This window comes from Macrotis lagotis, chromosome 1 (genome assembly GCF_037893015.1).
Source record: "Macrotis lagotis isolate mMagLag1 chromosome 1, bilby.v1.9.chrom.fasta, whole genome shotgun sequence".
Lineage (NCBI taxonomy): Eukaryota > Metazoa > Chordata > Mammalia > Peramelemorphia > Peramelidae > Macrotis > Macrotis lagotis.
Genome location: NC_133658.1, coordinates 932,907,270 through 932,934,254, shown reverse-complemented (window position 1 = coordinate 932,934,254; position 26,985 = coordinate 932,907,270). Strand labels below are relative to the sequence as shown.

The following is a 26,985-nucleotide window of genomic DNA, read 5'->3' as shown; positions in this document are numbered from 1 at the left end:
CAGAGAAGAGTGAGGAAGCAAACTTCTATCTTGCTAAGATCAGAAAGCCTTCTCAGCTATAGGACAGAAGCAGAAGCAGGAATGTGTGCATGGATGATGACAAGGGATCAGTTCTTTGCAAGACTAAATACAAAACAGTCACACACATTCACAAGCGCACACATACACACAAAAAAAACTGGATTTAAGATTTTCATGTGACAGAAAAAATGATTTGTATGGTACAGTTTCTGACTTCTGAATAAGGACTCTATAGAAATGAACAGAGTCAACTGCTCCTTTTCTGAGATCTGTCCAAGGATACTGAATCCATGTTGGTTCACTGGAACCAGGCTTCCAGAATTCCCTTCAGGCCCTAGGTGCCAACATTAAGCAGCACCTTAACCTCTTCTGGCTAACTGCTATCTGGACCCTTCTGGGTTTTGGATGAACTAGCTTGCATTTATTCACTTTATGTGAAAGTCTCCAGAATGTCATTATTTCCTTATGATGAATTTTTGCAAAACAAATGTGCAAAGAAAAGAGCAAAAATTAATCAAAGGAAACTTTGTGGTGGTAATTGTTATTGATTATAAATTTACTGCTTTTTCTGTTAAGCTGAAAATAACTACGACCTGCCCTAAGCTATGGATTGAGGAAGTCATGATGAGAGGTCGAAGCCCTGAGGACAGAAATTCCTAAGCATACAGGTACCAGGGAAACTAACACAAGGAAGTGATTTCATTCAGTTAATATTTGTTGTTCAGATCTTGTGTGTTCCTGCTCAGTTTCTGTTGCCAGAAGACCTCAGGGATTCAGATTCGTTGACCTTGGACTATCTTATCCTAAAAGAACCCAGTTCCCAAAGTTATTTATTCAGCCCACACTGAACTTTGTATACTCAACAAGTTACTGAAACTTGGGCAGAGCCAAGGAAGCAGGAGCAGGAATGAGAAGGATCCAGGAGAGAGTAGTCACATAACCAGGAGAAATCTGCCTCCATGGAGAATCCTTCAAAATTTGTGTTTTTGAAGGGGATCCCTTTCATACCCAGCCTTCACAATGTGGAAATTATTGAAAAAATGCAAGATGAGCTTGTGTTTGAGGACAAAGATGTCATTTTAGTGACTTACCCCAAGTCAGGTAAGGAGCAGAATGGGGAAACAGGGCTGGGGAGGGAGGCTTGAAGAGATGAGTTTTCTTCTTTTCCTGAGAATTCCAGGGTTCAGTTCTCAGAGATGGAAGGGACTTCAGATAGCAGTTAGCCCATGCTCCTAATTAGAGAACAGAGATTACTAACCTTTGGTGGAGGAGAGGGGAAGGGGCACAGTACCTTGGACATACTTGGCTGAAGCTCATAGATTCCTTCTCAAAATAAGAATTGGAAATAATTGAAAGAAGTGTTAAATTTAAGTAAGAGGTTATTGAAAACAAAGATGACCCCCTTCAAGTTCAAGAACCCTCTGAAATCTCCCCACACATTCCTCTGGAGGTCCTTGGACCTCAGATTAAGAAATCCAAAGTGTAAACAAAATACCTTTGGGGCACCTTGGTGGTACAGTGGAGTCAGAAAAACTTGTGTTTGTGACTTCAAATCTGGCTTCAGACATTTACTAATTGTGTGATCCTTGGCAAGTCACTTCCCCCTCTTCATCACAATTTCCTCATCTGTAAAATGAGCAGAAGAAAATAGCAAACCACTCCAGTATTATTACCAAGAAAAGCCCAGAGGAAGGAGGCAGAAAATAAGGAAACAGAAGCAATAAGAGCAGGGGTAGGTAAATTAGTGAGTGTGTGAGAGGAGTCAGATCATCCAGTAGTAACAGCAGCAGCAGCAACAGCAGCCCCTCAAGGGCCAATATCACTTACCCAACCCCGACCCCTTGGTGCCTCCACAGTCTCCAGGGCTGCGATTTTCCCCAGGAGCCCCAAGATCATCCAAGTCCCTGGAAACCCTGAAAGACAAGAAGGAGTCGGCCAGCCCAAGACCAAAGCTGTCCAGCAAGGAGACAATCTCACTGAGATATAGCCAGTAGTCAGGATATCTGGGGTGCAGTCAGGTCTTTCTTCAGGGGCTTCTGTTTTCTTCAAGGGCAAAATTTAAGGGGAAAAGTCTCCAGAAGGTTCAAGTCCCATCCTCATCCACTTATTTTCTTTTTTTTTAATTTTATTTTTTAATTCTCATTTTGTACAAATGTTTTTTTTTACATTAATAAAGTATTCTTGTTTAAGAGTAAACAAAATACCCCTCCCCCTATGAATATAGACTTGCTTGGGCGATAAAGTAAAGGGGAGAGAAAAAAATTAAAATTAAAAGAATAATAGTAATAATTGTAGGTATGGCCAGGTGGCACAATGGATGAAGCACCAGCCCTGGAGCCATGAGCACCCGAGCCCACATCCAGCCCCGTAGACCCAACAATCACCCAGCCATGTGACATGCAAACTACCCGATCCCCACTGCCCTGCAAAAACCTAAAAGAAGAAGAAAAAAGACCCAAAATAAAATAAAATAGTAATAATAGTAGGGGTGGCTGGGTGGCGGACAGAGCATTGGCCCGTGAGTCAGGAACACCCAGGTCCAAATCTGGCCTCAGACACCCAAAGATCATCCTGCTATGTGGCTCCAGGCAGGGCACCCAGCCCCACTTGCCCTGCACCCTCCCCCAAATAATAATAATAAAAAATATGCTTCAGTCTTTGTTCCAACACCAACAACTCTGTCATGGGTGGATCACATTCTTTATGATAAGTCCATCACAAAAGTTACTTCCATATTTTTCCAACATTGCCATTGCTGATCGCATCTCCCTCCTTTCTTATTTCTCCACTACCATGTACTATATTTTCTCTCTCCTTTCACTCTGACTCTGCTCTAGAGTCATTGAGTGGAGCAGCAGACAGATCCCTGGTGCTGCCAACAAGAAGCCCTGAGTCCCCATACCACCCCTTAGGCCCAGAATCCACCTGGCCCTATGGTCCTGGACAGTCCTTCCAATCCCAACCCCTTGCAAGAAGTAAAAAAGAAAATGTGTAATATCTGAGAACTCTCCCCCCATGACCCATCCTCTCCTCCTTTATTCACATTCCACCCCTTCCCCCTGCTCCCCCCTCCTTCTTACTCCAGATGTCTATACCCCATTGAGTATATATTCTGTTTCCTCTCCTAGCCACCTCTGATGAGAGCAAAGGTTCCCTCATTCCCCCTTGCCTCCCCCCTTCCATATCATTGCAATAGCTCATTGTAATAATAAAAAAAATCTTATTATATGAAATATCTTGGCCTATTCCCCCTCTCCTTTTTCTTTCTCCCATTACATTTCACTTTTTTTCTATTGACTCCATTGTTACACCATATTTTATCTTCAAATTCAGCTTTCTCCTTCAACTATAAAAGCTCCCTCTACCTGCTCTATTAACTGAGGAGGTTCATATGAGTATTATCAGTGTCATTTTTCTATGCAGGAATACATGCAGTTCATCATCATTAAGTCCCTCATATTTCCCCCCTATCCTCCAATCTCCATGCTTTACCTGAGTCCTGTATCTGAAGATCAAACCTTCTGTTCAGCTCTGGCCATTCCAAAAGGAACATTTGAAATTCCCCTGGTTCATTGAAAGTCCATCTTTTTCCCTGGAAGAGGACATACAGCCTTGCTGGGTAGTTCATTCTTGGCTGCATTCTAAGCTCTTTTGCCTTCCGGTATATTATATTCCAAGCCCTACGAGCTTCCAATGTAGTTGCTGCTAAGTCCTGTGAGATCCTGACTGCAGCTCCATGATATTTGAACTGTGTCCTTCTGGCTGCTTGTAATATTTTCTCTTTGACTTGGGAGTTCTGGAACTTGGCTATAATATTCCTAGGGGTTGGTTTTTTTGGGATCTCTTTCTCTGGGGGATTGGTGGATTCTCTCCATTTCTATTTTGCCCTCTGCTTCTAGAATATCAGGGCAATTTTCCTGTAGTAATTCTTTGAAAATGATGTCAAGGCTCTTTTCCTGATCATGACTTTCAGGTATTCCAATAATTTTCAAATTATCTTTCCTAAGTCTATTTTCCATATCAGTTGTTTTTTCAATGAGATATTTCACATTTTCTTCTAATTCTTCATTTTTTTGGTTTTGAAGTATTGATTCCTGATTTCTGGTAAATTCATCAATCTCCCTGAATTCTATTCTTTGTCTGAAGGATTTGTTCTCCTCAGAGAGTTTTCTTATCTCTTTTTCCATCTGGCCAATTTTGCTTTTTAAAGCATTCTTCTCCTCAATAACTTTTTGAACTGTTTTATCCGTTTGACCTAAGCTGGTTTTTAGCATGCTGTTTTCTTCAGCATTTTTTTTGGATTTCCTTGACTAAGCTGCTGACTTCATTTTCATGTTTTTCCTGCATCTCTCTCCTTTCTTTTCCCAGTTTTTCTTCCAACTCCTTCATTTGACTTTCAAAGTCTTTTTTGAGCTCTGTCATAGCCTGCACCCAATTTCTGTTTTGCTTGTAGTCTTTAGATGCAGGAGCTGGTACCTCCTCATCTTCAGACTGAGTATTTTGATCCTTTTTGAGCTCATAAGCAAAATATTTCTCAATGGTCTTCCTCTTATTTCTCTGCTTGCTCATTTTCCCGGCCTGAGCCTGGTTTTGGGGTGCTTCCTGAGCTTTTGGGACACTCGCAGAAGGGTCTCAGTGTGTGAGGCTCTGTCCTCCCTCCTGGTCTGTGAATGACCATAAGCGCCCCCCTCTGCCACAGGGCTGAGGTGGGGGGGGGGGCTGCAGTTCTATGGGGGGCCTAGACTGCGATCAGGATCTGAATGTGGTCAGAGCCAAAGAGTCCTGTTCCAGAGGCACAGGACAGAAGAGCTCTGCAGTCTCTCTTCACTCCCCTCCCTCAGCTCAGTGGGTTTATGCCCTGGAGGCTGCTGCTTACCAGCTCAGCCTGTTTCTGTTTCCTGGATCAAGGCTGGAGAAAGACCAAGCTGCTTGCTGTGTGCCCTGAGGGCTGGGTTCCACGTGCTCCCTCTGGCAGGGGTCCCCGCTGTTCCCCCACTTTGTGCCTGGTGCTCCTGGGGTGCAGCTCAGGAGACTAAGCCGCTGCTGGGAGCCACGACTCACAGCACCCTGGGGCTCCACTTATTTTCTTATGAGCTAGAAAAACTTTAAAAGAGGAGGCACATTGAGCCCCATGGATCAATGATGGATGTCCTATTCACCTTGCCAGGAAAACTCAAAACAGACTTCAGGATCAGCCAGCTCAGCAAAATCCCCTGGAAGGATAATTCTCTCACATAAGCATCTCCCCCAATAACTTCACCTCACTTTCTCCAAATCCTGTGGTAATGGGGATCTTTGCAGGTCTGAGAGGCTTGAGCCTATTCTACTGAGAAATGATGATCCAGATTTTGGAGAATGCACTTGTTCAGAGCTTACTTTCAAATCCCAACCGAGAAGATGGTTATAAGACATCCAGTTTAACTTCCAGCCAAGATGGCGAAGAGAAGACAGGCACTGTAATAGGTGCTCTCCCTTTCCCCTCAGAAATAATATCAGAGAAACCTCTTAATAGAAATTCGATCAATAAAACCCAGAAAGAGAAACTAGGAGAAGAACACCTACCAAGAAGGATTGTCTCAGAGGACTGGGTGAACCAGGAGACAAGAGCAGAGGATCAGCTCAGGGAAGACAGCTGGGGGAAAGCAGAGGGTCAGCCTCAGCCATAGAAACTTCAGTGAGTGGAGGGTTCAAGATCCAATTTTAGCTGCAGAGTCTTTGGCCAAGGGGAGAAGAGTTACTGGAGGGTGAGTTCCAGCACAGAGTCTCAGAGCAAGCCTGGAGAACAACCAGCTGGGCCAGGGACCTGAGCTCCATACTTTCAGCAGAGCCCTTTACCCAGAAGAAACAATAAACACCCCCAGCACCACCACCCCCTCAAGCCAACATAGTTCACTCAACATAAAGAGATTAACTCCCACCCCCACACATTATGAAAAAGGGTAAAAACAACATTTGTGCAAAAATATTTTTATAGCAGCCCTATTTGTGGTGGCAAAAAAATGGAAATGAAGTAAATGTCCTTCCATTGGGGAACTGCTGAACAAACTGTGGTATATGTATGTCATGGAACACTATTGTTCTATTACAAACCTGGAAGGATAGGTATTGAGAGAAGCCCGGAAAGATTTCCATGAACTAATGGTGAGCAAGATGAGCAGAACCAGAAAAACACTGTACACCCTAAAAGCAACATGGGGGTGATGATCAAACTGAATGGACTTGCTCATCCCTTCAGTACAACAACCAGGGAAGATTTTTGGACTATCTGCAATGGAGAATACCATCAGTATCCAGAGAAGGAATTATGGACTTTGAACAAAGATCAAAGAATATTACCTTCAAATTAGAAAAAAAAAATCCTTTTTCATATTATGTAATTTTACTATCTCATACTATATTTTTCTTCCTTAAGGATATAATTTCTCTATCATCACATTCAACTGACATCAATGTATAACATGGAACCAATGTAAAGACTAACAGGATACCTTCTAAGGGGGAGGGGGAGGGAAGCAACAATGGGGGTGGGGAGAATGTAAAACTCAAAGTAAATAAAATATTTCTTAAAAAAATCCCAACCCAATGAGACAATGAATTATGGCCAGTCCTCAAGTGCAGTACTTAATAAAAAGAAATCCAAAAACTATTTCCATGATTAATCATCCAAATATAATGAGACAATGGCTAGAAATTTCAAGAAATGCAGCAAAGTTGCAGGAGATGATGAGAAATCTAAACAGAGCTTGAATAATCATTCAAGTCCACCAGATGGATACAATGCTTTGAGGCATATTTACACTAACATTTGGGAACAGTTGCGTCACTGGTGAGCAATTCACTCTCTAGGAAAGGAAGTCAGCCTTCCCATGAAGAGAAGAGAGATCTTTACCCTCACCCATGGACACCATAGCCTGGTCCCCAGAGTCCACAGAGCCACAGTATCAACAGCAGCAGTCTTGGCATCAGTGTTAGCATTAACACCCCCAATTCTACTGGACAAAGAAACACAATGGCCTATTTAGGACCTAATAGGAACACACCAGGAAGGGAGAGCTTATTGCAACAAAGACTGAAAATCCCCAGCACATGCTGAATATGTTATCTAAACCTACATTCAGAACAGGATGCAGTCACAAAGTCTGAATCCTGATCTGGCCGCTCAGATGATGCTGAATAATTCCTAATTACAAGAAATCCTCAGTTTCAAGAGCAAATAGACAACAGCTCCCAACTTTCCTCCAACAAATGCAGAATCCTCACTCACTCTCAACAATGACTGACTTGAGAGTGAAGTAGGCCTTGTTACAGATTCAGCAGGGGCTATCAACAGCAGCAACAGAGACACCAGGCTCATCCCAGGGTTTACTCCTGACCTGGAAACTCTACAGGAACTAAGGTGATTAGCTTGGCACCTACTGAAAATCCAAGGCCTTCATCAGGAACTACTAAAAGTAGACACATACTGTTTATCCCACCAATGGTGCAGGCTCTTGTTGGGGCAAACCCTCGGAACACAAAATCCAGAACACCAATTTCAGCAGCAAATGGAACAGCCCAGAGCAATGGGGTTCTGGAACTCAGAAGCAAACTCAGGCTCTAACAGCAATTGGAGAAGATTGCAATGAAGCCATCAAAAGGGTACTGGACAGAGGGGAGCTTAGCGGTACATTGCTTAGAGTCAGGAGGCCCTGGAGTCTGGAAGAGCTGAGTTCAATCAAGTCTCAGACAATAATTGCCCAGCTATGTGACCTTGGGCAAGTCATTTAATCCCATTGTCTTAAATAAAAAATTTTTTTTTAAAAAGGTCACTGGGCTCCCAGCTATCATAGCACTGTTTCTGTAACTTCCCAAAAAATGGCAGTTATTTTATATAATGCCTCTGAAATAATTTCTTTCTTTGATTTTAATTTTTTGGAACCCTATTCTGTTAAAAAGCCATCTACTGCCATATATTTCAAGTAGAGGGCAGTTGGTTAGTTTGTATGTTTTTTCCAAATGTAGGAATCAATGCTTTTTCACTCAAAGGTGATACAAACCTCAAACGCTGCTATTTCTTCTTCATTTATTGGAATTTTTTGCAAACAGATATTTGTTTTTACAATTGGATGTATTTATTTACTTTTTATTAATTTTCTTTTTTCTTTACTTATTTACTTTTTAAATGTTAGTCTAGTAATTAATGCAGAATACAAAACAATGAAAAGATGCAAATGGTGTCATATTGTAATTTGTGATGCAATATTGAGTATTGCGACATAGGCATGCATTTTTAAAAATATTTTCATTAGTTATTTTCCCAATTACAAGCAAAGATCATTTCAATGATCCTTGTAAAGTTTTGAGTTTGACATTTTCCCTCCCCTTTCATTCCATCCTCCCACCCCTTGTTGGAAGGCAATTTAATACGTTATATATATATAATGTTCTATTATATATATATATATATAAATATGTTCTATTATATATATATATATAAATATGTTATCTATAATAATCATATTGTAAAAGAAGAATCAAATCAAAAGTAGGGAAATAATGAAAGGGGAAAACACATAATACATGAAATAAATTTTTGAAATGGAAAAAAGTAAGCTTTGGTCTGAATTCAGACTCCATAGTTTCTTCTCTGGATGTAGATGGTATTTTCCATCACAGAACTGGTAGAATTGTCTGTGATTATTGTACTGCTAAGAGCAAGTCCATCTTAGTCTATCATTACATGATGTTGCTCTTAGTATGTACAATGTCCTTCTGAGTCTGTTCAAAAAAACTCAGCACTGCTTCATGCAAGCATTTCCAGGTTTTTCTGAAGTCCCATTCCTCATGATTTTTGAAATTTTATTTTATTTTTATACTTACATGTTAAAGTAGTTTTCAACATTCATGCATTTGGAAGTTTCTGAGTTCCACATTTTTCTATCTCTTGCCCTTCCATCGCCTCCTCCCCAAAACTATGAATAATCTGGTAAAAGTTCTACATGTACACTTGTGTTCCTTATTAGTCATGTTATGAAAGAAGAATTAGAACTAAGAGGGGGGGAAACCTTGAGAAAGAAAGAAAAATATCTTAGTCACATTTGTAGTTAAGATTACTATTACCCATCATGCGATCTTCCCCTTTTATGGTTTTCTCCTTCCTTTCCCTTTATTCCTCCACACCAATGTTTTGCTTCTGATTGTTGACTCTCAATCATCCATTCTCTCTATCAGTACTCCTTGTTCTTCTCCTTTATCTCCCTTTCATTTTTTTAACTTTACCTATATCTTTATTTAGAGGATAAATAACACTACAAAAAAGAGGAACAAAGACCTACTAAAGTAGAGGGAAAGAGGGGAGGGTGTGAGCACTGAATAAATCTTATTCTCAACAGATTCATCCCAAAGCGGGAATAACATACACCCCCAATTGGGTTTAAAAATTTATGTTAACTTAACAGGAAATAGAGGATGGAAGGGAAAGAAAGGGGAAGAAATGGCTGATGAAAGGGAGGGTGAAAGGAGTCATGCATTTTTGCCAACAAAGTGCTAGAAGATTTATGTATAGATTATTGAATATTTTTGCTTCGTTTCTTTAAAACATATGATGCACATCTGAAACTGTGCTTTTTTGAGAAATAGCCATTGCAATGAGTAATCGCTAGCACACACACAACCAGAATAAAAAGAGAAAACAATGAAATATGAAAGATATCCGATTGATTATTTTCCTGCAGAGTGCAGATACTTCATTAGATTGATATAATCTTGCATGGACTTTGAGAAAGCTCACAGTAACAAGAGCTCACTAATGAGTACTCAGGAAAACTTCTGTTCACGCAATTTCAAATTCAGAGAAAATGCCAATATTTACTAGACAGAAAATTACATTGTAACACAGTCCCAACATTCACAGATCAACTATAAATGAGCATTGAGTATTTGTGCTTTTGCCTCTTTTTTCATAGTGATTTTACAAGGATTATGATTGTAACTAGATATGTTACTTTCACTAGAAATTACATAATATTTCAATTACTTTTCACCACCATGAAAAAATAAAAGATGCACAGATAATAGATAAATATGAAATGAAAAAGAAAAACAATATTCCAAAACGGTTTAGAAAGAGTAGATAGAATGGAAACTACTGAACAGCAGTGTCTGAGAAGGGAAGACAGTGAGGGACAGTGAAGATGTCTAATCCAGACCCCAGAATCCTTACATTATGACCCAGTTCATAGGCCACCCAAGCCATGATTGGATACAACATGAAATCAGGGATCTGGTATGGATTTCTCCCAACTATAACCAAGTACAGCTATGGCAGCCTCACAATTTCAATGGTTGTATCCTCTATTCCTGAAAGACTCTCCTTCCTCCCCTTCTCACTTTTCCTTCCCAGACTTCCTGTGAGACTGAGCTGAAATCCTGCTTTCTACTGGAAGCCCTCCCTGCAAGAACCAACTGTCAGTGCCATCCTCTATATTATTATCTTTCCTCCATTCTGCATTCTTTATAAATAAATTGAATCATTCACAATTCCCTCTCATTGTCGATTCTGAGCTACTGGGAGGGACTATATTTTTGCTTTCTTTTGAATTACCAGCAATCAGCAACAGGGCCTGGCACTCAGTAAGTACCTAGGACATGCTTGGCGAATGACTATATGGTGTGATCAAAATTGAGCTTCATGTTGGGGAAATCTTTTTGACAAGTCTCCCTATCCTAAGCAGAGAGGGTCTGCGATTGTGTGAAAGAAATGTTCAGAAGCCCCTCCCTCTTTTTATTCCATGCAGGAACCCATTGGATGATAGATATCATCAGCCTGATCTACTCAAAAGGGGATCCCACTTGGGTCAAATCTGTTCCTTGCCAAAAACGTTTACCCTGGATAGAGATTAAAAATACCATTGAAGCCATTGAGAAGATGGCAGTCCCACGGCTCCTCACTTCTCATCTTCCAATTCATCTCTTTCCTAAGTCCTATTTCACCAGCAAGGCCAAGGTAAGCACAAGAGGCCCCTGACCAAACAAACAGGCATGTAGGAGTTGCAAAGTGTATGGGATGGAGAGAAGCCTTAAAACATAGGAAATCAGGGAACTGAGGAGGCAGGCAGAGGAATCTTCCTACTCTATCCTCCACACACTCACCTAACCATCTCACTAATGGTGTCTTCTGACCATGTTACTGCTCATTTCTACCTATGGAAATCAAGGAAAAAGGTTCTATGGAGAACAATCAGGAGAAGGGCATGAGATACAGAAAGGAAAAGAGAAGAAGATGGAAGTATGAAACTCTTTGGATAGTGTGCAGGAACTTCAGATTGGAGAAAACCAAATTTGGCATCAATTGAGGCTTAATTTGGGACCAATTGAGGTGGTAGTGTGGGATTCAGGAGAGGCAGATTAGCTCTTCTAGCACAATCTGAAGAGTCATGAAGTGGGTGAAGTTTTTAGGTGTGTTCTTTCTGACCTCAGAGGAGAAACAAGGGGTAAATTGAGGCACAATATCAGAAATTACTTCTTAACAACTGAATGGAGAAGACTTTCCTAGTTGGTGGTGAAGTTGCCCTCCCTGGAGGTCATCATGCAAAAGCTAAGAGACCATTTGTGTGGATCTAACAATGAGTATTCTTTTCTGGAAACCTTAATATTTAATCCTATCTTTAACATGATGAATATTATTTTTTAAAATAACTCTAGGTCATATTAAAATGAAAGAAGCAGGTGATTAGGCTGGACTATTAGTTATTGTCTTCCAGAGAATTCTTAACCAGATACTGGTCTCTCCTTCAATCCAGTATTTGGGGGGGGGGAGAGTAATCAGGATTAAGTGACTTCCTCAGGGTGAGAAGGTTGCTATATATTAAGTGTGTGAAACTGTATCTGACCATGATGATGAGGCAGCTAGCTAGACAGGACAGAGGATAAAGTACTGACCTTGGAGTCAGGAGAATGGGAGTTTGAATCCAGCCTCAGACTCTTGACCCTTACTAACTTTGTGAGTTTGAACAAGTCACTTCACTCTATTGCTTCACATCCAGGGCCATCTCCAGTCATCTTGATTCATATCTGGTCACTTGACCAAGCTCTGGTTGAGAAAGTGAGGGTCATTACTTAGCCCAGCACCCCTCACTCAAATCCAATCTACATGCTTGTCATGGCATCACCTCCCTATTGTCTTGGTCCTCTTCAAAAATGAAGGACAAATGTTAATATCTGAACTGGTTGTCCTGACTCTAGGAGTGCTGTTCTATCCATAGTGCTCCCTAACTCACCCTCTACAAGCAAATACAAAAATGTCTGCTGGTTAGTACAAACTACTTTGTAACTGTAACAAAGGAATAAAGATACAGATGCTGAGAGAAGACACAGTTCATTTCACCTCCTAGGCTAAAAGAATGCATTGATCAGTTCTTCAGAAGGAATTCTTTTCTCAGAATTGGGCAGAACAGTCTGGATAACTTTCAAGGTAACAGTCTAATGGTGACATGACCCAACAAGACCAAGATGATGTTAAAATATACATGATTCAGGGAATGGCCAGTACTCTACACATCTGGTGGGAAATCATACTACTAAAACATATGGTAGAATAAACCTATATTCTGAATTGATCCTTCAATTTTCATTTTTTTCTTTAACAAAAATTGTTTCCTTGATTCTACCAGTAAAATACCAAAACCTGAGTAACTAATTTTTACTGAGGCTACTTCAATGCAGGCATTCTCTAGGCTTACACCCATATTGCTTCAGTGTTTCTTACACATGGATGGATTTTAATCCTTTTTCATCTCATCTTCTGAAGCATTTTTCTCATCAGATTCCTCTTTCTCTATCTCATCATCGATCTGATCACTTAATTGTCTTTATCTTTTTTCCTATTATTTGTATTTCTTTATTTGTTTCATGCTTTCCCACCCCCATGGCTTCTTTGTCTTTTGTTCTGATTCTTCTTTCATACATGACTAAAATGGAAATATGTTTAACAGAGTTATACATACATAAACCATCTCAGATTAGTTGCTTCAAGGGAAGGAGAGAAAGTAAGACCCCTATCCACAAATGGATGTTGGAAATTATTTTGGCAGGAAGTTATGGAAATATATAAATTCATTTATTAAAAATTTTTAAATAAAATTGGTATATTCTCAATTACATATAAACATAGTTTTTTCTCCATTCATTTTTACAACATTTTGAGTTCCAAATTTTTCTTTCTCTTTCCTTCCCCCTCCTTCTTCCTCAAAAGAGCAAGTAACTGTATGGCATAGCCTGTAGTCAGACTCCATATTCTGAATAGCATTTTCAATCACAAGTCTTTTGGAATTGTCTTAGATCACTATATTGCTGAGAAGAACTAAGGCTATTGTAGTTGATCATCTCACAGTTGTACTCTGTACAATGTTGTCCTGGTTCTTCTCACATAAGGTAGCATCACTTCATTGAAGTATTTCCTGGTTTTTCTGAAAATGCTCATCAATTCTTGAAAAAAACAGTATTCCATTAAATTCATATACTACAATTATTTCAGCCATCCCCTCAATTTTCAATTATGTTCCACCAAAAAGAGAGCTCCTCTAAATCTTATTATACATGTGGGTCCTTTCCCCTTTCTTAGGATCTCTTTCTAATACAAACCTAGTTCAGGTATTGCTGAATCAAATAGTATGGACAGAATTATACCCCTTTCAGCATCATTCCAAATTGTTCTTCAGATTGCTTAGACCAGTTCAGAACATCAACAGTAAATCATTATCCCAGTTTGGTTGCATTTCCTCCTCCTCCTCCTCATCATCATCATCTTCCTTCTTCTTCTTCTTCTTCTTCTTTTTCTTTCTTTCTTTCTTTATTCTGTTCTTCTTCCTTCTTTCCTCTTTCCTCTTTCCTTTTACTTCTTTCTTCTTCCTTCTTCTGTTATTCTACTTCTTTCTCTTCTTCATCATCATATTCTTCATCTTTCTCTATTCCCTTCTAGCATAAAATAATGATATTCATACTTCACTTTTGTTGTTGGTCAGTTAATCACCGATCTTGGCTTCTTAAGAACACCCTGGACCATAATATACCAGATCCTTCTATCTTCCACTGTCTCTTGAAGTCTGTCCAAGCTAATGCTTATTATTTCCAAGATAGTATCTATCTATCTCAACTCTGCTATCCCTTTTTCTTGAGTGATCTTCAGTCATTCCCAAAATTGGATTCTTTTGCAGTAAGCCCCATCTTCTCATTACATGGTCAAAGTATTTAAGTTTTAGGTTAAGTATTTTACAGTCCAGTTAAGAGCCTGAATTATTTTCTTTAAGTGTTGACTGATTGGAACTACTTGCATGCTAAATAACCCTCAAAAGACTTCTTCAGCACTGCAGTTTAAAAGCTTCAATCCTATAGCACTCTATTGGAAAACCCATAGTTTGACTATGCGTGCCTTTGTTGTCATGGAGATGCCTGTTCATTTTAGTAAGCTATTCTGATTTGCTCTAGCTTTTCTTCCAAGAACAGGTATCTTTTTCTTGCGAGTCTACAATGATCTTTAGCATCAAGAATATAAAATCTGACTCAGCTTCCATTTCTCTCTCTAATTTCCAGAAAGTGATGAGACAAGATCTTAATTTATTTTACATTAATCTTCAAGTCATATTTTATAATTCTCTTGTATTCTTATCAAGAAGCTTCTCAATTTCTCTTTCTGCTTTCTGCTACCAGACACATATTATCTGCATATCTCAGACAGAATATCTTTCTCAGTCATTTCAATTTCAGGTTCTGATTCATCTAGTTTGGTATTTCAAATGATGTCCTCTGGATATGAGTTAATGAACTAAGGTGCTATTATACAGGTTTGTAGCACCCCGTTTCCAATTGTTAATCAATCAGTTGCTCAGTGCTCACTTCTAACTGTTGCACCTCCTTGATACATACAGGTTCATGAAGAGATAAGTAAGATAATCTGATATTCTCATCTCTGAGAACTTGCCACATTTTATTATGATTCAGATAGATGTTTTAGTAGTCAATGAACTAGAAGTAGAAGTTTTTCATGAACTCCCTTTCTTTTTGCAAAATCCAATGAATGTTGGCAATTTGGCCTCTAATTCCTCTCCTTCATTGCAAATCAGGCTGCATTTCAGTTAATTCTCAGTTCACATATTGCTGATGCCTACCTTGTGACATCTTAAGGATAACTTTTTTGATGTATGAAATGAGTGCAATTGTTTGGTAATTAGACCTTCTTTAGAGTTGGGATATAAATTCATCTTTTCCAATCCAGTGGCCACTGTTGTTTTTTCCAAATTTGCTGGCATGTTGAATGCAACATTTTAACAGCATCAACTTTGAGGATTTTAATAACTCAGCTAACATTCATCACTTCCGTGAATTTAACTTTTATTGAGGCTTCTTAAGAGCCATTTGACTTTATCTTCCAAATGACTATCTCTGAATCAGTAATCATTTTGAAATCATGGTGGTCAGTGATGTTAAGGTCTCTCTTTTCTAATGCCTTTGTGTATTTTTGTGTCCTCTTCTTTATCTCTTCTGCTTCTGGCAAATCCGTACCATTTATCATGCCCAATTTTACATAAAAATTTGCTTGGATATTTTTAATTTTCTTAAAGAGATCTCTTTTCTTTCCCTTTTCAGTCTTTCCTTCTTTTTCTTTGCATTGATGATTTATGAATCTCTTCTTATCTCTCTTGGCTGTGAAAGAGAAATACAAAAATTTCCACAAAAAAGAATGAGCAGGATCCAAGGAAGGAACACAGGAGAGCATCAGGTTCACCCAGAAAAGAAGAGACAAGGGTAATAGTTAAAAGATAATGTCTATAAGTCTTCTAGTCAGTTTATAAGATCTGATGAAGATTAGGTCTCAGGTTAAACAAAGACTGGAACAGCTGCATCAATGACTACACATGTTTAATAGGCTTATTCACATACCCTGAGGATAGAAACTAGTTCATGTAAATGCACATGCAATATATATAATCAGAAAGAGGAAACATGTAAGAAGCATGTAGGGAAGTTCTGCCTTTCTTCAGACTCATTCAATAAGGAAGAGAGGAGGCACTCTCTACTCTGGGCTAGGGATAAAAGGTTTGTTACTCAGAGCTAGGGCTGTGCCTATTTTTGGACACCCATTCCTTCAGGATCATAAATAAAAACTTCTCTTGGCTAAACAGTGTTCTGAGTCTGTGGGGGTTTTGGTTAGACACTTGTTTCTTACAATTTTGATTCATACTTTTCTGGAATTCTTTATTCAGTTTAGACTCTTTCCCTCTTTCTTTTACCCAATACTTTCCCTCTTTCCTCAGTTACTTGTGAAGCCTCATCTTTTTCTGTGGAGTGTTTTTTGTTGTTGTCTCCTATACGTTATTGCAAACTTTTGTCCATAGGTCTTCAGGCACTCTATCTAAAAGATATAATCAATAAAATCTATTCATTATCTCCACTTCATATTAGAAAATGATTATATTTAAATGATTTTAATATGGTGGATGACTTCCCCCACTTTCTTCAATTTAAGTCTCAAATTTCCTACAAGAATCTCATGATCTGAAACATGATCAAGATTTGTTCATTTAAATTATATTATACTAATTATATTATATTACATTAAATTACAATTCATTACATTATAATATATCATATCATATCACATTGTATTATTATATTGAATTATATTATATTTATTGTATTATATTATATTTATTTTATTTATTATATTTATTATATTTCATATTATAGTATATTGTGTTATGTTATATTATGTTATATTGTGCTATGTTTATTATATTATATTTATTGTATTTATTATATTTAATATTATATTTTATTTCATTACATTATGTTATATTACATTACATTACATTACATTACATTATATTATATTGTATTATATTGTATTATATTATATTATATTATATTACATTATATCACATTATATTATATTATATTGTGTCATGTTATGCTATCATGTCATGTTGTACTATATCATATCATATCATATTGATTATAAACTTTGAAAGTAAAGTATCTAATCAATCTGATTTCTATATTGACTACCTGGTGATGTCCATGTGTAAAATTCCCTTTTAGGCTGTTGAAAAAGAGAACTTGTATAACTAGTAAGTTCTCTTAACAAAACTCTCCCAGTTCGTTTTGTTTACCAAGACTAATCTTGTCTATTATTCCAAGTATCTTTGGATTTCCTGCTTTAGCATTCAAATTCCTATGGGGAATGTGACATGTTTTCTTTGGTATTATTTCTAGAAGATGTCGATTTTCCCAAAATCATTCACTTTGGCATCTTTCGCATCCATGGTTAGAGAATAGACATTGATTACTATGGTGACCAGTTTAAACTACATTTGAACAGATGTCATTTGATCATTTTTGAGATTATGACCTAGCACTACTTTTCTCATCCTTTTTTGACTATGAGAAGGACTCCATTTTTCTAAGGGGTTCTTATCCACAGAAGTATATGCAGTGATCATGTGAGCAAATTCAACCATGCCCTTCCATTTAAGGTCATTTAAAAGACTCAAGGTGCTCATGTTTGATCTTTCCACTTCCTGTTTAACCATAGGTGCATAGGTCTTACATTCTAGGTTCCTGTGCACTATTCGTCAGAAGCAACAGTCTTTCTTTTTATCATCAAATGCATCTACAGTTGAGCTGAGCTTCAGGTATATCCCAGTAACTCCATTAGTACTGGTGCTACTTGTAGTTGGCCTCTGTTCTTTCCCAGTACAATATTGGACACCTTCAAACCTGAAGGGCTTTCCTTCTTATATCATCTCTTTTATCACTGCCTTATCATATAGTTCAATGAAACTATAGCCTATGCTGTGAAGAATTAGTCAAAATGGACAGATTATATTGGAGAGCTCTGACAACAGATGAGCCACTAGAGAAAGAAATGACAAACCACTCCACAATCTTTGCTAAGAAAACATCATGAAAAGTATGAAATTGTTCAAAGATTTTAAATGGGCTTATATAAAATTGACAAGTTTTGAAGTTTGTAGCATTCAATTCAGTCACTTCAGAAGAAAAAATTGGAAAACTTTTCTTCCTAGTTCAAGCTGTTCTGTCTTTCTGTTCCTATTTTTTCTTTTCTTAAAAATAACTTAGTTTTTCCCAAATAAAAGTAGATTTAATTTTTAACATCCATTGATTTTATGTGAGTTTTGACTTCCAAATTCTATCCCATCCCTCCCTCTCCTCTCCCCTCCATGAGATGGTAAGCAATCTGATACAGGTCAAACATGTACTATCATGTGAAACTTTCCCACACAGAAAAGAAAACAACCTTTTTGAGTCTGATGATCACTTTATAAAACTTCTCTTTTATGTATCTCTTTCCCTTAATCCTAATTCCTCATGCCAAAAATTACTAATTTGTAAACATATTCATCAAAGTATGCATGTAAAATGCTAACCTGACTGTTCCCTGCTGAGGGGAAGGAGGTGGGAAGGGAGGGTGGAGGGAAATTTTATAACCTGGAAATATGCATGTGCATATGATTGAAAATAAAAAAAATAAATTTTAGAAAAAAAATAACTTTTCCTATTAGGTATTTTCTGCAAGAACATAAAAGAAAGGGGGAGAAGAAGGGAAGAAGGAAAGAAAGGAGAGGAAAGATATTCAAACTATGAGTTTTTTCTCTAGAATTGGATAGCATTTCAGAATTGTCTTAGATCATTATACTGTTGAGAAGAGCTAACTCATTCACGGATCTTTCTCATATAAAATTGCTGTTACTGTTTATGATGTCCTCCTGGTTCTACTAACTTCAGGTTGTATCATGTAAACCTACCCTGATTTTTCTGAAATTATCCTCCTTGGCATTTCTCATATGATTCTATTAAAATCGCATCATAGCTTTTTCAGTCATTCTTCAGCTTATTGGCATCTCCATAATTTCAAACTCTTGGGACCACATAAAGAGTTGTTAGAAATAATTTTGTACAAATAGATTTTCTTTCCTCATTTTAATACTATTTATGATGATTTCTTAGTAAAAGTTGTGGAGTGGTTTGTCATTTCTTTCTCTAGTGGATCACCATTGTCAGAATTTTCCATTATAATCTGTCCATTTTGACTAATTCTTCACAGCATAGGTTATAGGCTTATATAAAATTGATCAGTTTTGAAGTTTGTAGCCTTGTTGGATGTTTTCAAATTGGAAATTTCTACTGTTTTCTTCAATGTTATTTTATTTTGGGTTTTCAATTACATGCAAAGACACTTTTCAATATTCATTTTTGTAACCTATTGAGATATACATTTTTCTACCTCATTCCCTTCCCTCCCCAGACATTAACTAATCTGAAATAGATTATAGTTGTACAATCATGTTTAACATATATCCATATTAGTAATGATGTGAAAAAAGAATTAGAATTATAGTGGGGAAACCATGAGAGAAAGGAAAAAAAACATGAAACAAGTTTCAAAAAAGTGAAAATAGCATGTTTTGGTCCACAAAACAGATGCTATACTTTTTACTTTGGATGGGGATGTCATTTTCCATTGCAAGTCTTTTAGAATTGTTGTTGCTCAAAAAAAAATTGTCTTTAATCACTGACTAACTGAGAGGAGATATGGCCACCATAGTTGATCATCACACAATAACACTTAGTTGCTGTTACATTGTACAATGTTCTCCTAGTTCCACTCACTTCACTCAGCATGCAATTCTTTTCCACTTTTTCTGTCTTCCTTTTTTATCTCTTTTGGCTACAGATCTGATAGGAACAGTTCAGGATAAAAAGTTGGAGACAATTTTATATTATTTTATATTCCTTTTTGAACAGTTCCAAATTGTTCATGAGAATAGTTGGATCAAGTCATAACTCTACCAAAGGTGCATCATGCCCCAATTTCCCACATTCCTCTGACATTAATTATTTTCCTGTTTTTGGTCATAACAGACAATCTGAAAAGTGTCAGGTGGTGCCTCAGACTTGTTTTTAATTTGAATTTCTCAAATCAGTACTGATTCAGAGCATTTGTTCATATGACTATAGATAACTTTGATTTCTCTGTCTGAAAACTGACCATATTCACTGACATCAATTAGAGAATGACATTCTTATAAATTTGACTCAGTTCTCTAAATAGTTGACAAAAAGGACTTTATCACAAATACTTGTTACAGAATTCTTTTCCTAATTTTCTACTTTCCTTCTAACTTTAGTTGCATTAGTTTTGTTTATACAAAAGATTTTCAATTTCATAATATTAAAATTATCCATTTTATGTTTTAATGCTCTCTGTCTTGTTTCATCTTTACTTCTTCCCTTTGGTAAGGATCTCACAGGTAAACTATTCCATAATCTCCTAATTTGCTCATGGTATCACCCATTCTGTCTAAGCCCAGGACGCATACCTTGGTATACAGTGTGTTATATATTGATCAATACCTAGTTTCTGTCATACTTCTTCCAGCTTTCCTGGCAACTTTTATCAAATAATAAATGCAATTTGGATCTTTGGGTTTATCAAACATTATATTGCTATAGTAATTTGCTATAATGTATTGCATATCTAATCTATTTCATTAAATTCACCAGTCTATTTCATAGCCTGGACCAAATCATTTTGATAATTACCACTATAAAATACAGCTTGACATCTTGAATAGTTAAGGCACCTTCATTCACATTTCTTTTATTGATTCCTTTTTATTCTTGACATTCTTCCAGATGAATTTTGTTAGTTTTTCCAGTTCAATAAAAACAATTTTGTATTATGGAACTAAATAGAATTGTCAGTTTTATTATATTGCTTCAGCCTACACATCTGTTTTTTTCTTAATAGTCATCAAAATGATCTCTGTTTCCCAGACTACCCAACTCTCTAAAGGACTCCTAATTTCTTGTTCATCAGATCTGAATCATTTTACTCTGACCACTAACAAAGTGTCTTCATCAGAAACTCTATTGAGATTTAGTGGGCTCAAAGTGAAATTGCAACATTAGACTCATAGTTCAGCCAGTAACTGAAAACTTAAGAGGTTTACCATGATTTTCCTATCCAGTCTGTATCAGAGAACTGGAATCCTGAGAAGAAGAGAGAAGAGTAGGGCCCGGAGGCAGACAAGGAGACAGCACCCTGAGCAGATGGCACTAAAATAATTCATTAATTCAGGGCTTTGACTGAATGGTTGCTGTCCTGATTTCTGGCTCTCATTCTGAATTGTTATAATTCCCTGATGAAGGACTTGAGTTAAAGGAAGAAGAGATGCTATCAAAAAGGTATGAGGAAGAGAAGGTGGTGAAAAAAACAAAGGAAACTTAGAAATCAGGAGGGATGGGAATTCAGAGAAGCTTAGAAGGATTTGCATGAACTGATGATGAGCAAGATAAGCAGTACCCTCCCAGCCCAACAATTTCCATATTTCTTGACCATATTATCCATGCTCATTTTGAGTTTTAAATTACATTCTCTCTGAACTATCCTTCCCTCTTACTTGCAGTTACAAAAGGGATAGTGTCCCCAAAGCATCCTCATATGCTTATTCTGATAAATGTCTCCTTTCCTTCTCACAAGTCAATCAAAAAAATTGTTAGCCACTCAATCTGTCCCTAGAATTGTTTCCATTTGTGTCTTCAGGATTTCTTTACTGTTTTCCTTCTTTGCAGAAGACACATCACTTCTATTGTTTCCTAGCTCTCTTTCTACATATATTTCAGGTGAAAGCTCATTGAAATTGAGAAACAATACCCCTTCCATTCACATTCCTTTCTGGTCTTTCAGTGAATGCCATCCTCAGCTAGGATCCTGTAATTCCTTTATTTTATGCAGCTATTTAATAACTGCTTATTCCCTTCCTTTGTCCTTTTTCCTTATTGCAAGGAAATGACTAGATTTAATAACTAATGGCATCATTATTGTGAATAGATGCTTGGTATTAATGGAAAAACATGTGTAGGGACTCAAGAACTAAAGTGGTGAGTGAAGGAAGTGTTTTCCCCACAAAAGGATCACCCCCTAGGATTTTGACTGATTATGAGTATAACTCTAATTCTGAGGTGTTTTTTCATTGGGGACTGAAACCTGCCATTGCCAGAGCAGTTGAAGATAGAAGAGACAACCCAGAGAGGGAGTAGAAGCTCCCATGCCCATAGGAAAAGTATTAAATCCTATGATGCTGGAAGGTAGGCTCCATTCTGCTAATGCATTACATACACATGGGGATAAAATAAGTACACATAGTCTATGCAGTAGCAGCAACTGTCAGAGATCATTTAGGTCACCCAGTCAATAAATATTTATTAAGCCTGTGTTGCATCCCATGTACTGTGCTAATCACTTGGGATATTTTGAGTAGGAGTTTGCAGCTCCAAGGAGTCAGTCCAATGTCCTCCCCAAGAGAGATATTTCATGAGGAAGGAAAATGGATCTGCATTAAAAAAAAATTCTAATTTCTCTTTCAGATTATTTATGTTGCCAGAAATCCAAGGGATGTCCTTGTATCTTTATACCATTTTCTAGATGAGTTGCCATCATACCAGTCCTGTTCAAATTTTGAGGATTTTTTTGAGGAATTTGTGGAGGGAAATGGTGAGTAGAGAAGTAATAGTGGAACCACATCCTGCTTCCCTTCCTTATCCCTTTTCTCTTCTTTCTCCCCATTCTTTTGGCATTGTAATATAATCCCATTTTATTGTCACCCTTCTCTTGACTAGGAAGCATATTCCTCCCAACAGCCCTGGGATAGAAGTGGACAAGGACTAACTCTTCTATTTAAGGGAAGAGAGAGTGCAGACTGGGAAAGGGATTTTCCTGTATGACCAAGAGATTTGCAGAGGTGATAGACATTGGAGCTTAGACCTTCTGACTCTAAAACCAGTGTTCTCTGTGAAAAGCAGTCTCAAAAATCTATCTCAGGTCTGAATTGTAATGTAAATCATTCAAGTTTCACTACTTCTTACATGATAAAGTTTAAATGCCACCTCCTCAAGGGAACACAAGCTAATATCACCATTAATGTCCACCATCTTTGTAGGGATCTCCCAAGCTGAGGCCAAATACTGGCCCAAGCTCATCCTGTGATTTCCTCATGGCCTTTTTCCCAAATAACCTTCTCTTAGGTGACATGACTCTGCCTGGGAATCAACTCACTATCCAGCAATATACCTTCCGCAGACTGCTTGTCATGTGAAGAGTATGCATTTTTTAAATCTGGGAAACAAAAATGACCTGATCTCCCTTCTCTTCTTCCCAATTCCCTTCTAGTTGTATATGGGTCTTGGTTTGACCACATCAAAGGATGGCTTCCCTTGAGAGGTTCAGAGAAATTCTTGTTCCTAACCTATGAGGAACTTCATGAGGTAGGGTCACTGTCTGTTTTCTTTTTCGTTGTTCCAAGGTATCCCTGGGTATGGAGTACCTTCCCTCTCTTTCCCTTTCCAATTTGTCTTCTCTTTATCTCTTTTATACACAGTTGTTTGCATGTTTTCTCAGTAAATCAACATTTGTTAAGCAATGATTATGTGATAAGTACTGAGGTAAGTGCTAGGGAGACAAGGAGAGGCAAAGACAGTCCATACACTCAGTCTAGTGGGTAAGACAGCATACAAACATCTTTGTGCAACAAAAATGTTTGTGCCTGTGTGCATTCTTATGTGTGCGTGCATGTGGGTCTATGTGCCTGTCCATGTGTGTATTTGTGTTTGTGTGTCATAAATTGCAGACATTTGACAGCAATGGGCATTAGAATTGAGAGGTTTGGAAAGATTTCCTGTAGACGGGGATTCCAGTTAGACTTGGAAGGAAACAAGGGATTTCAGGAGTCAGAGCAGGGGATGGAGAACATTCCAACCATGGGGAAAAGTCAGAACAAATGTCCAAAGCCAAGAAACAGTGGGTCTGTTCAGCATACAGTCAGAAGAATAACACTGGGTCAAGGAGGAGTGGGGAAAACAGATACAAACAGCAGGGAACAGCACAGGCCCCATATCTTCTTCCTTTCCTGTCTTTCTGGTTTTCTTCTTCCCTTTTCTCTTTTTTCTTTCCTCCTTTGCATCTCCTAATTCTTTTCTTCCTCCTCATTTGTTAGTTCTTTTACTTCCTCAGATTCCTCTTGCCTTTCTCCCCACATTCCTCTTCCTATTCCTATCTTCTCTAAGTCCTCTTCCCTATCTCTTTCCTCTCCTCAAACACTCCCACTCCTCCTACTACCCTTCTTCTCCTCCATACACTCATCCTCCCTAACCTCCACATTCCAAATGTTTCCTTCTTCCATCCACTTTTTCTTCCATTTTTTTCTTCCTTTGTCATTCCTGCAAATTCTTCTTCCTCTTTTTCCTTCTTGCCATCTCTTCATTTTAATTTCTCTTCCTGTATCTCTCTCAATCTCATATTCCCATTTTTCTCTTCCATCCTCTTTCCCTCCATCTCTTATTATTTTCTATTTCTTCTTCCTCTTTTATCTCCTTTTCCTCTTCCTTTCTTTATTTCACTCCATTTGTTCTTTTTTCTTTTCTCTCCTCATTTATTCTTCCTGTTTTGTCTTCTTTTTTATTTCCCTTCAGCTCTTATTTTTTATTTTATTCTTTCTCTTCATCTCTTCCTGTTTTCTCTTCCTTTCTCTTTCCCTCCATTTCTTCTTCTTTTCCCCTTCCTTTGTTTACTTCATTCATCTATTTTGTCTCCATTCCTTTCTTTCCCTCCAACTCTTCTTCATGGTTTATCTTTCTTTTTCTCTTCCTTTAGTTTTTATTTGTTTTTGCTTCTTTTCCCCTCATCTCTCCTTCTTGTTTTCTTTTTTGCTTTCTTTCTCTATATCTCTTCTTTCTATTTTTTTCCTTTATTTCTTTCCAACTTCTCTTCTGCTTTTTTACCTCCCTTCTCTTTCCCTCCATCTTTCCTTCCTATTTATTTTTTCTTTTCTCAAACTCTTTTTCTTCTTTCCCTCCATCTCTTCTTCCAATTTTCTCTTACATTCTTTCTTCTGCTCCAATCCTTCCAATTTTATTTTCCCTTCTCTTTTCTCCATCTCATCTTTTTGTTTTCTCTTCATTCATATCTTTTCCCCTCCATATCACCTATCTCTTATCTCTTATTTTTTCTCCATTTCTTTTTATTTTTTCTTTTCCTCCACCTCTTTCACTTTCTTTTCCTTTTTTTCTCCATCCTTTCTTCCTGCTTTCTCCTTCTTTTGCACATTTCCTTCAGTTAATTTTTCTTCCTTTATCTCTTTTCCTCTACCTTCCATAATAGCTCTTAATCCATTTTCCATAGTCTTTTATTTTACCTACTCTCCTTTCTTGCCTGATTTCCTTCCTATTCCCACTTCACATATGGTCCTCCCTCCCTCCCACCCCACCACCACTATCCCCTGCTTCCATTCCAATGGCTCTTCCCCTGCAATCTATTCTTCGTTTCTTTCCTTCAGATCTTTCCTTTCAGGTCTGTCTAACATCCCCTTCTTCTCCTTTTCTTCAAATTCATTCTCTTACCCTCATTCACTTCTTTCCTGTCCTTTCCCACTTCTGCCTTCTTACTTTTTGCCTCTCCCTTTCCTTTCTTTTTTTCTTTGCTTGCTAAATTCAGAATTATAAGGTATGATATTTTTTTCTAGGAATTTAAGGTCAGTTTGGAGAAGATTTGCCAATTTCTGGACAAGGACCTGAGTGAGGAAGAAATCAGCGCAGTCCTAGAGAATGCCTCTTTCCAAGTTATGAAGGATCACAGGCTGGAAAGCAATGAAGTTTTAATAAGAGACAATGAGGAACCCATAAAAATGATGGTGTTGAGAAAAGGTGAGGATTAATGATCACACACCACAAGGGAGTTAAACAGTTAGTTTGGTCCAATCCATCTGACTTCCAGACACCTAAAAATAGAATGAAAAAAGGTGTAAATCACAAAATTAACATAGAGGACATAAAATTGCCAAAGAATTTGCTCCTTGAAATAGACAGTAATAGATATCTACACAATCACACTCACAGCAATAGGATGCTTGAGCATCTAAGAAAAACTCCCTAAACTTTTCCTTCATCACAGAAAAAAAAGGAATAGTAGGAGTAAGAGGTGAGCTTAGGCAGACTCATTGTCCATATTCCCTTCATGATGAATCATGAAGGGAAGAGTCTACTGATTGCAAGGGAAGGTGCTATCCCATAAATCCCATAAATCTCACTAAAGATCTACCTAGGATCTACTTCCTGGATAAAGGTGAGAGGAAGAATGAGATGGAAAAAAATGATCATTAAGGATTTATCACAGGAATTGTTACTTTATTCCGCATGTCACAGGAATCTGTGGAGACTGGAAAAATTACTTCACGGTGACCCAGATGGAAACATTCAACAAGATGTATCAAGAAAAAATGAAGGGGCTGGGCCAGAACCTGTTCCCATGGGATCAATACTGAGATGGGTGGTGGGAGATCTGGTGTTCTCTACACCTATATGATCTGCAGAAAGATACGATTATGTCTCTTCCTCTAATTCTCTCCCACTTTACTTTCAGTTTTCCTCCTTTATTGCTACGACTAGAACAAGAAAAGCAGCATCAGAGACTCAGGGCTTGCTTGTTTTTTCCCACATGAACATTTTGAGTTTGAATCCATTATGCAGTGTGCTAGCTTTACCTTTGAAGGCTTGGTGTGGGATTGTCCTTCAAATGCTATGATTTGGAGAATTTTAAACATCAATGAACACTGAATATTGTGGCCATTTTCCACCTGTAATTATAAAGGTGATTGCAGTCATTTCTCAATAAATTAATAATTCTCCCAGATGACATAATGTGAAACAATGCTTGTCTCTCTGAAGCAAATACAATGACTCCCACCTGGTTTTCAGGATTAGTTTTCAGAATGATCTCCTTTGGCTTCCCTATTGATTCTTTGGTTTCTGAACCAAGTCTGGTTTAAAATAGATTACCCAAAACTTCCAACAAGGAATGAATTGCACACAAAGAACACTGGTGACAATACATTTTATGGAGCACTGCAAAGATAA

At 37.7% G+C, this 26,985-nt stretch overlaps 1 protein-coding gene and 1 pseudogene across 2 annotated transcripts; both read left to right on the top strand.

The window, feature by feature from the left end:
* The first annotated feature begins 780 nt into the window (after positions 1–780).
* On the top strand, positions 781–26,985 carry LOC141510142 (sulfotransferase 2A1-like). Of its 2 annotated transcripts, none has more exons than XM_074220152.1 (6): positions 781–1,122; positions 10,797–11,005; positions 22,447–22,573; positions 23,249–23,343; positions 25,596–25,776; positions 26,492–26,985. In XM_074220152.1, exons 1-6 carry the CDS (start codon positions 981–983, stop codon positions 26,515–26,517), a joined length of 780 nt encoding a protein of 259 aa, XP_074076253.1. In that variant the 5' UTR covers positions 781–980; the 3' UTR covers positions 26,518–26,985. The 2 variants fall into 2 exon arrangements, with proteins under 2 accessions (XP_074076253.1, XP_074076252.1); XM_074220151.1 differs by having other exon boundaries at positions 783–1,122; positions 26,275–26,982.
* On the top strand, positions 6,536–10,790 carry LOC141510141 (ubiquilin-1 pseudogene; annotated as a pseudogene).

What these genes read in the sequence shown, in the direction of transcription:
- LOC141510142 (XM_074220151.1), top strand. Translation starts at nt 981, where the DNA reads ATGGAGAATCCTTCAAAATTTGTGTTTTTGAAGGGGATCCCTTTCATA. An exon ending in GGAATTTGTGGAGGGAAATG is followed by an intron (nt 22,574 to 23,248) that starts GTGAGTAGAGAA and finishes ATTCCCTTCTAG; the next exon opens with TTGTATATGGGTCTTGGTTT. An exon ending in CCTATGAGGAACTTCATGAG is followed by an intron (nt 23,344 to 25,595) that starts GTAGGGTCACTG and finishes ATTTTTTTCTAG; the next exon opens with GAATTTAAGGTCAGTTTGGA.